The sequence below is a fragment of the Branchiostoma belcheri genome, unplaced genomic scaffold, assembly GCF_001625305.1.
Source record: "Branchiostoma belcheri isolate BF01 breed outbred unplaced genomic scaffold, Haploidv18h27 scaffold66, whole genome shotgun sequence".
Classification (NCBI taxonomy): Eukaryota; Metazoa; Chordata; class Leptocardii; order Amphioxiformes; family Branchiostomatidae; genus Branchiostoma; species Branchiostoma belcheri.
In genome coordinates this window covers 1,904,606-1,914,401 of record NW_017804309.1, presented here as the reverse complement: position 1 = coordinate 1,914,401, position 9,796 = coordinate 1,904,606, and the positions used below count along the sequence as shown (strand labels likewise).

Sequence of the window (9,796 nt, the reverse complement as noted above, 5' to 3'; positions counted from 1 at the left end):
GCTGAATTGCTGCCTGGAGGCATTTGAATGCTCGCGACAATTTTCAAGTCATCAATCGTCATTATACGGACTGTATTTGTTCGCGGTGTGACAAGGGAAAGAATGATATGATGAACCCATACACGTGATCATATGATTTTCTGTTTTGATAAGTTCTTAGTGATATAATCTCGTACTTCGGACTTTTTTTCAAGAATTCTTCACTGTCTGTGTCTGTGCTTTTCCGGCCGGGTGGGGCAGGAAATTGAAACAAACACCACGTCTCAACATCACATCGGATGTTCAATTTTTAGTACGTTAACGTTACGTTTTGCCTTTAAATACCTAAGAGGTTATGGTACATGGTATGGAGATAAGTGACCTCATTGTTCTTACTCGAGTTATTTCCGTACAAGCTCCTTGGGTTAAGTTTACAACTGATCAAACGTTAAAATTACCTGATACAACGTAATCATAAGTCATGGTCTTTGAATGGTACAGAAACTCTTTTCCTCGCCGACCTAAGCACATGTATCGAACCGTATTCATTATGCCCTCGTTTGTGTAAACAAAACAGCAGACGACAGCTCGGACGACCTTTGACCTTTCGTGTCCGCATAGCCTGACGGGAAAACACTGGGCCCCAGGAAGAAGCATCATGGCGACACTTGCGCTTCTGATGGCAGGCAGCGAGGGAAACAGTCGGGTAAGGGATCTCTCTCACGTTTATCCGCGCATTCTCTATAGCACAGGAGGTTATTCTAAAGTTGTAGCATATGTTGATGTAGTTCAACTGAACGTTAAGTGCTGTTTTCACTGTCGCAAGACGGGTCGAAATCAGGGGCTTTGTTCGGGGTCTTATGATTTTTATGAGCGTCTCGGCTTTACCCGCGAATTTGATTTTATTTTGGGAAGAAAATTGCATAAATATCGACCAGGGTAACATAGGTAACAAATGTAGAGCCTGTGATTTCTTTCCTGGGTAGTTAAAATTCCGTAAATACCATAAAGTTCATCGCTTTTTTTGGGGGGGGGGGTCACGTGTTCCAATGCCCTTGGTGATACTCATAAAGAGTCATTAAGTTAGGCATGCACATAAATTCTGTAGTTAGTGTGTTATCCGCTATACCTCTATACATGCATCCGCCAGTTGGTACAACCATCTCACAAAAGAATGTAGATATGGTAGATTTTAAAATTAAAGACCTTTGAATTTGTCTTTTTGGAATTAATTGTCGTAGTCAAGTTTTTATGACGAAGATGAGGAAAATAGCAGCACCCCAAAGAGGAGACCGATCAAGCGGAGACGGACCTCACGGGACAGCGACAACAAGAGTGAACGTGGGGATCCAGAGGAGGGGTAAGGACTTTTACATCCACTTTAAAAACTTCTGTCTTTATTGCTTGAACACAGATGTACCAAGAAGCATGCAGGTTACTTGAACAAGTTGAAATCTTGTAACATCCCAATGTTGTATCCCACACACAGTGTGTCCTCCCGACTTGGTCCATCCTGTCTCTGGGAAGGAGACAGAAAAGGACCGATTTTAGACAGGTCAGGCTGCAGGTGTTAGCCATGTTTGTCCAGCTGCTAGATGTATTTGTTCATTTGTTTGTTAGTCAGGTCTCACCATGTCCCAGCTCATGTCTGTAGGAGAAGCAACACTGTTCTCACAGCACAAAATATCTTCCTGCAAGGTATGATTCAGCTTAACTGCGTTTTGGTTCATATTCTGGCACATGTATGCTAATGCTGCAGTTGTGACGTTACCTGGTATTGGGAACATAGTTAATTGTCTTGATTGTTATGTTCTGCTTGTAGAGTTGTTTAACCATACTCCCCGGCATAGCCATAGCTGTGGGGCTGTTCAGCCATAGCCGCAGGCCTGCAGCTGCAGGGCTGTTATCAATTAGGATTTTACCATGGTCAATATTGACCAAAGGAGGTCATATACTGTTTGTAGAAATTTAGATTGAGAGAAGAAGGTGGCTTTGTTAGTTAAACTTAAAACCATAGGGTTAGTAAAGGATTGTGAAAGTGTGGTGTTCAGCAATCGATCTGAAACAGAAATATTCTGTTACACTTGAAGTTAAAAAGCTGAAGTAGTTTACATTCCTTCCATATTAACAGAGATTATGAGGGGTGTTGTCTTGGCTTGGCTCAATGACGCCCCCCCCCCCCCCGCTTCATGTTTTCCACATGTAAAGTGATCAGACTGTTTGTTAACGTGTGTTTCAGTGGTTCGCTGTTCCCGGCAGAGAACCTGTTTGAGTACCAGTGGCCTCCAGACAAGAACGGGGACTGGTACTTCGTACAGGAGCAAGTCAGCGAGTTCCTCGGAGTCAAGTCCTTCAAACGAAAGTACCAAGGTGGGTCAGTAGGAAGGAGAAAATTGACTGCGTTCTGTTGTAAGATTGAGTGTAGGGTATCCAAGGCAGTGCCCTTCCAGAAAGAGAATTGACTCACCAAATGTAAAGTGACTAGTGTTGAGTATTTTAGTTTACTGGCAGTGACCTTACAGGAGACACTGGACTGTTAATGAAGTTATGTCATTAAACATTCAGTGCTGATAAGTACATTAGTGTCTCAAGGGTAGTTATTCAATTAGGGCTGGGTGTTTCCTGTTGCACTATAACATATACAAATTTTGATATTGCAGAAAAATATTGCAATTTGAATTTGACAGGCTACTAGAACATAGAAGAGGTGTAATGGATCACATATTGCAGAAAGCAGAAGTAAAGCATTTGCAGCCCTGCTTTAAATTACTAGTATAATAAAAGACGACTGAACACTAGACTGCTCTATGCCTTATCACTAGTGTGTATATGTTTTGAAATATGCTTCAGTTTAAATTGACTTGTAATAAGGTTGTGTTTGATGTGTAATGAGGAAGAGTTTTCCTCCATCAGATCTGGACCGGCGAGTGATGGAGATGGACGAGAAACAGTACCTGTGGGAAAAGGGCGTGGTCAACGAAGCTCAGGTCACATTAGGTGAGCTGGTACTTTTGTCCAGGAGTTATCTGATTGGTTCAGCCGACATGAAGCCAAGGCTACCCACCCACAGTAAAGTCAGCATCACACAGCAGACAAATAGCTCACCAGACAAGTCAGCTCTGAAGTACTTTCCAGCCAGAATACTGTCTGTATTTTCTTAATCACTGTGCAATTTTTAGAGATCTGCCAATATTTGAAGGTCACCAAGGCCCATCCAGTATAACATTAGATATTTTAGCAAAAAAATATGCCAAATATTCTCTGGTGATGCTAGCTGAAAGGTGAGTTGGGACCAGATAGTAATAAGAGATGGTAGTACATTCATATAGAAGCTTGAACTTGAGATGTATTTGGCCTATTTTCTACTCCATAAAGTTTGTCGTGATTAAGTGTAATGACGAACATGTCTGTGCAGGTCTGACAGCTCTCCGATCTGAGGAGGTATATGACCTGATGTTGAGGGACTACCCACAGAAGTACCAGGTAGGTCCACATTAAACAGTACTACCGGTACACATTTTTCATCATCAAATTACAATAATGACAGCCTAATTTCCTAAATGCCACTAGGTACGTATAGGTTTCCAAAGGTTAGACAACAGTAAGATTACTTTGCTGTACTGTTAGTAATGCTGGTATGTGATTTTTTGAATCCATTTTTCTCTGACAGGAATATGCCTGTGTTCTACATGAGAGAGAAAGACAGTCTATTAGTGAAAAACACAAGGAGTATGAGATGGTGAGTTCTCTCTGTTTTGTATGATTTAGATGAACATCCGTATGAACAAATGTATTTTTATACGAAAACCTTCTGTCCTTTCCTACTGCAAAATTAAGACAAAAGAATTTACCATATCCCATTGTTTCAGCCAACCATAGAGGTGAGTAAGGTGGCAGCATACATCAAGCGGGCGGCACACCAGGCGGCAGAGTACAACCGGCAACTGAACCAGGAGAGGATGGAGGAACGCAGGGCGTACTTCGACATGCAGACACAGGTTTGTCTGCTTCTCTACAAGCTCAACTTGAGTCATGTGCAACAGATTGACCCTTCATATTTGATAAGAGATACTAATGCCTTCTTCATTTTACCCAGACCATCCAAGTCCCTGCAGGGAAGATGAAGAAACTTCCCCCCGAGGTGACCAAACCTGGACCTTTCCCCGTGGCTCTCATCCCAGGACAGTTCCAGGAGTACTACAAGAAGTAAGACTTAGTATTGCTGGTGTATCACATTCTTTTGGCAGAACAAATATTAATGCAATTAAAAGATGGCAAGGTGGTCTTGCGGTTAGGATTACTGAAGGTTTGGGCCCTTGGGAAAGTCACTTTGCACTTATTTCATCACTGACTGGTGAAGCTGAGTACCCATAGCCTACTAGTTGAGTAACTGTGGCTATCTGTGCAGCTATTTTTGTACTGAAAACTCTCTCCTTTATCCCCTGCAGGTACACGTCAGAAGAGCTGAAGTATTTCCCCCTGAACACGTGTCTGTACGGTCCGCCCTCCAAGGTGGACCCTTACGCTCATGTCAGCAGTGGGGAGGAGTCTGATGAGGAGAGCTCCTCGGTATGGTGGTGGTTTCTTTCCTCCTGCTTCTCTTGCACCTTTTTACAGGGAGACAAACACTGTAAATCCCAAAATCGAGTTTGTCTTGTGCCTCGCAAGTGCAGGTATGCAGAAAAAGGCATTTCTGCCATCTTGCATAGAACCCTTAAAGAAAATCCTGCATCCAAACTTTATTTAACACTGATAAAGAAAATATAAAGTCAACAACAGCAATGTTGCATGCTCTGAGAATAAATGAAGGAATATACATATTTTTCCCCATGTTGTGTACTGTACAGGATGGAGATTCATCTGGCTCAGGCTCCGGGAGCTGCAGTACCAGTAGTAGCAGCGAGGGGGAGTCGTCACCACCCGAGCAGCCTAAAGCCAAGGCGGCCACTTCCAAGTCTGCTGCCAAACGGAAAATACTTCCGCCTGTGGCACAGCCTGGGTACAGGGTAGGTACTGTTGGTGCTTGGTGTGACATTGTGAATATTTGTCTGTATAAGATACAGTGCAAGTTGACAAATGTTTTTTTTCTGTCAGTGGCTATAGTGACAATTTCTGTAATATCTGAATAAGATACTTGTCATGCCAGGACACGCTCTTGGAGTTCGAATTTGCTTCCTTTCATTTGTCCCAGGTGCATGGAATTCTGGTCACCATTGTGTAAATGGAGAATTAAGTATTCTGTCTCTTGCCTTGAATTACTCAACTGTAATGATTAGAGCAAGTTTTCTATCTCACATTTTTATGTAAGTGCTATAGAACAAATAACTTGTGTACAGTAGGGAGTCTTTCCTTCAATGGAAGTAGGTATTCCACCCAAAATTGCACAAACATTTTGTGCCTTTAGTTATTATTATTTAAATACCAATAGATTTCACTGAAAAAAAATGGTTTGGAATACCTACTGGAAATCAGTCCCTGTGTTATGTCTACTAACATAATTCCTCCAGGTCACATATATCCACCACCCTAAAAAAGAGCATCTAATGATCTGGAGAGATCTCCAATGCAATGTCCCCCAGTACAATGCACTCCCATAAATGTACCTGGGGTGCTGCACTAGAGATCTCTCAAACACACTGGCAGATGTACATGTATGTAACCTGGTGGATTATATGTAAAAGAAGGTTGCCCCCAGCACACACCATGCTGACCCATGATTTACTGGTGTGTGTGTGGTTTCAGAAGCCTCGTGTGCAAACCTCGGCTACTGAGGCTAAAGGTGCCAAACTACCCAAAGCCTCAGAAAAGGACAAGGTTAAGATGTTCTCTTCCTTTGTTAATTGTCTGTAGTACTGCTGGTAAGGCAAGCTTCCCCTCCATGTGTGCACTGGGACAGGTTTTGAATTCCCACGCTGTGATTTGAATGCCAGCTTGTCTGAACTTGATGAAAGAATATCCATAGCCATTCTGACAAATGAACAAATTATTCAATAGACTTTGTATGGTGAAAAATACATTACATGTCAGATAAAATGTTTTGAGTATGAACTTTGCTATGCGACAAATTTTTGTGTTCACTTGATGAATGAAATTTTACAGTTTCTTCTACATTTGAGTTACAAACTCAACAGTGATTAGGTTTGAAAGCTTCTTCAGGATCTTAGCATTTCTCCATCATCCTTAAGTAGAAAACTGATCAGTATGAGTTAATGGCCATGTTCCAGTGCACACAGCTGCATGCATGGTGCCCGGTAAGACCCTGCATGACATAGATCCAGCATGGCGTAAACATAGGACATCATTCAGTGTCATGGTATGCAAGCCCTCTGTTCCTAGCCTGAGATCCAACCTTGTCAGCTTGTCTGATCCAACCAACTCCAGCTGATCAGGCTGGATCTAGGGCTGTTTCATGTTAGCCTGGTATCCATCCCTCTGGTACTGCTCTGTACGTCCATCCCCACCCATATCTGAGGAGGGGACAAAAGAGACCAGGTAGCTACAATAGTGATGTATACCAGGCTAGTTCCTTTTCTGCTGCCCATCTTCAAATGTGCACTCTATAGAGGTGTTCTACAGAGCCAGTTGTTGCTATACATTGCTGATTTAAACCTGTGATCAGTGACAGCCATTCAGAAATACATCTTGCAACAGAGTTCTCTACAGAGCACCTGTAGGAAAGAGTGCATCACCAGTCATGTCATAACCACCATCTCAGCTGTGCTTCATTTTTTTCAGTTGCTGATCCCTGCTCTGCACTAATGCTTCATGATCTATATGTGTAGGTCACATAAACTCAGTTTTGTGGATGACATCCTCTGGTGAAAACAATTCTGATGCAGAAAAAATATTGAACTTGCGCCACTTTTCAACATCAGTCTCCATTTGTGGCAACCGGTAGCTAGGGTGTAAGTGCCATCGTAGATCACTGCCCAGTTATTATCTGAAAGAACAGGCCAGACCAGTGCATGCATGGATGTCATCCAGAAATACAAGTTTGTGTGTCACTCCACTTCCCGCTGCATAGTCTGTGCTGTATATGTACCCTCTAGATATCTGTACCCTACATTACTGGTCAAGTGTTTTGCTGGGCAGAAATCACCTTTTTGTCACAGAGATTGTGTAACAAGAGATCAGTTGCATCTCTTGACTGAAGGCTGTACAGGTAGTTGATAATCTGCCTTTTCTCCAGAAGCTGGTCTAAAATACAGACTCGTTAGTTTCTCCCACATTAAATTTAGTTTCTGCATCCAGCAAAATACATACCCGTGACCAGTTCACCTAGCAACCGTTGCCTGGATACCAACTGTTCCATATTTCCCCACCCCTGCAGCCCAAGGATGACGTGCCCAATGCTGTGTGTGGGATCTGTCTGAAGGGTCCGGAGAACAACAAGTGGGGCAGGATGGAGGACCTCATCCACTGCTCACAGTGTGACAACAGTGGTACGTACGGCATGTTTTTAAGCATAAATCCTGGTAAGTAAATGAACAATGATAATGTTAAATCATTATGTGATAAAAAGCAAGAAATCATGACAAGAAGAGAAACAAAACCAATTCTTCAGAACCAATTCAATTAACAAATCTAAAACTTCCACACTTCCATCCCTGTTTAGGTCACCCCTCATGCCTGGACATGAGTGATGAGCTTGTCCAGGTGATTAAGACATACCCCTGGCAGTGTATGGAGTGTAAGACCTGCGTCATCTGTGGGGACCCGTCTGAAGAGGTAACTTCATCAGGCTCTCTTAGTCTCTTAGATGGTGTTCTGTGACGTGTGATTGAGGTTTTTTGGGGGGATGTTATTTTTGTTTTGTCCCAGGATAAGATTATGTATGTGACTGAGGTTTTGGTGGTGTTTTTAGGGTTGTTGTTGGTTTGAACTTTATTTTTGTTTTTTCCCTCCAGGACAAGATGATGTTCTGTGACGTGTGTGACCGCGGGTTCCACACCTTCTGTGTGGGACTAGAGGAACTCCCTATAGGTAACTGTCCTTGTCCACCACACACCATCACTACTTCAGCATGGAAGTTCACCTGTGTCTGTAAGATGGACTCAACTTTAGTTCCAACACAATCCCACATGCCTGCCCACCATAGGCAATTTGATATATTTGTTCTCTGATTCATCCACTTCATTTTTCTCTTGACAATGAGTGGAAAATTTGGAACTGAGATTTAGTCCTTCTCCATCTTTATTACCATGCAGTTTGTCACTTCTGTTGTTTTTTATTCTTGATTACTATTTATTTAATTATCCTAACAAGATATTCCATGATGGTATTGTTATTTTTGGAGAGGAGTTTTGGAGACTTGGAATGTTTCTAGAGGAACCTGATGCTGTTTCTTTTACCCTGCCCCTGCATGCTGAGAGCCAGACTTCTTAATGTTTGAGACTTTTCAAACCTTCCTTGAACTTCAAACTTATATGTTTCAATCAAAGCTCTTTCCAGCACCCAATACTCTGTCCCTGAATGGAATTTTGATTCTTATGACAAAAATTCTGATGTTGTATCAGGTATTCAAAGTTAAGATCAAGCCATTTGAAATAGCCCATCAAAATGTAGGCAATAAGGGTTAAAAACAGATTCCTGCCACATACATTGCTTGACACGGAACTTTGTGGGGACTGACCAAGACTTACGGCTGGAGAGAGTCCTGATTTCAATTCTGGTGATTGTTTACATCCCCTTTTCATTAGAAGCTAGAACCACTGAGCAACCAATAATTTGACAGATCGCTCAACAAATTTCATAGATAAAGAACAAATTTTTACCTTGTGTGTATTTTGTTGTCTTTTAAATTATTCTTGTACATTTATCCTTCTGTTCCAATCATGAAATGATGGGTTACACAAATCCAATTTTGGTTGCCTAATGGTTGCTCAGCATTCACTGTCTAGTGGAAAGGGGTCCTTACTGCGAAGGTTGCGGGTGTGTTGATACCTGTCTCTTTATCTTTTCTGCACTTCATTCACTACTGAAGTCCTGATCCAGGAACAACATATTCCTGGTAAAACCGCACTCCTTCTCTTTCAGAACAGAGCACTTAGTCTCGCTTCTAATGTATACACACCATAGCTAATACAGTTTATATCTGTATCTGCCAGAGCACATATTGTCTAATGCCTTGGGAGCCACTGACATGTTTTTCAGCAAGCCACATGCTGAAGTATTCAATATTCTTTCAGCTAAGGAAGAACAGAATTGTATTTTCTATGTTATACTTGCTGTCAGTATCTTAAGCTGCTTGCTAACTGCTTCAGTTTGCCTCCTACAATTTCTGCCACCCTTCTTGTGTTCCAAGGCCCTTTTCACTGTTCCGTTTCTGCCTGACAGGACAATGGGTATGCCAGACCTGCAATTCTGCCGACATGGGACAGGAGGAGCTGCCGCCACCCCAGACCAAGAGAAGAAGCAGGGCAAGATGAACATCCCAGACCTGCCAGCTAGCGTGGCATTACTATTGGCAGTCATTTATCCACAGACTTGAAACACAAGCCTGCTTAAAAAAAGAGCTACCTACAGGAGACTTGAAGAAAATGGTTACAGGTCAAAGTAGATAGGTGGCCACTATAGACAGCATTCTTATGCTTGGATCAATGGAGAAAATAATATAAGGGACTATGGAAAATGGACCATAATGGGCTGGTGGTCCTTATGTAGATGTGGTCACTGTGGTCACTAAGATGACTGTCTATGCTATCTGATTTGTATTATAAAACACAGAAACACTAGTCACTATGATTTTAGTCATTTCATCCGGAGCCACTTTGTGACATTCCAACCTGTTAGTGGATGTATAATTAATACACATGTA

General features: G+C 42.2%; 1 protein-coding gene across 6 annotated transcripts in view; it reads left to right on the top strand.

The window, feature by feature from the left end:
• Positions 1 to 9,782, top strand: part of LOC109483789 (PHD finger protein 10-like) — a 10,518-nt gene extending 736 nt beyond the window's left edge. The window contains exons 1-16 of one of the 6 annotated variants that reach the window (XM_019786891.1): positions 588 to 685; positions 1,221 to 1,339; positions 1,469 to 1,534; positions 2,219 to 2,349; positions 2,893 to 2,976; positions 3,395 to 3,462; positions 3,650 to 3,718; positions 3,849 to 3,977; positions 4,076 to 4,185; positions 4,428 to 4,548; positions 4,827 to 4,985; positions 5,722 to 5,793; positions 7,310 to 7,421; positions 7,595 to 7,707; positions 7,887 to 7,962; positions 9,316 to 9,782. In XM_019786891.1, coding sequence (XP_019642450.1) covers positions 638 to 685; positions 1,221 to 1,339; positions 1,469 to 1,534; positions 2,219 to 2,349; positions 2,893 to 2,976; positions 3,395 to 3,462; positions 3,650 to 3,718; positions 3,849 to 3,977; positions 4,076 to 4,185; positions 4,428 to 4,548; positions 4,827 to 4,985; positions 5,722 to 5,793; positions 7,310 to 7,421; positions 7,595 to 7,707; positions 7,887 to 7,962; positions 9,316 to 9,407 — 1,569 coding nt within the window. In that variant the 5' untranslated portion in view covers positions 588 to 637 and the 3' untranslated portion in view covers positions 9,408 to 9,782. Of the gene's footprint in view, positions 1 to 587; positions 686 to 1,220; positions 1,340 to 1,468; positions 1,535 to 2,218; positions 2,350 to 2,892; positions 2,977 to 3,394; positions 3,463 to 3,649; positions 3,719 to 3,848; positions 3,978 to 4,075; positions 4,186 to 4,427; positions 4,549 to 4,826; positions 4,986 to 5,721; positions 5,794 to 7,309; positions 7,422 to 7,594; positions 7,708 to 7,886; positions 7,963 to 9,315 lie in introns of those variants that run through there. The other 5 variants (XM_019786892.1, XM_019786893.1, XM_019786895.1 and 2 more) reach the window with 5 other exon arrangements.
• The last annotated feature ends 14 nt before the right edge of the window (positions 9,783 to 9,796 follow it).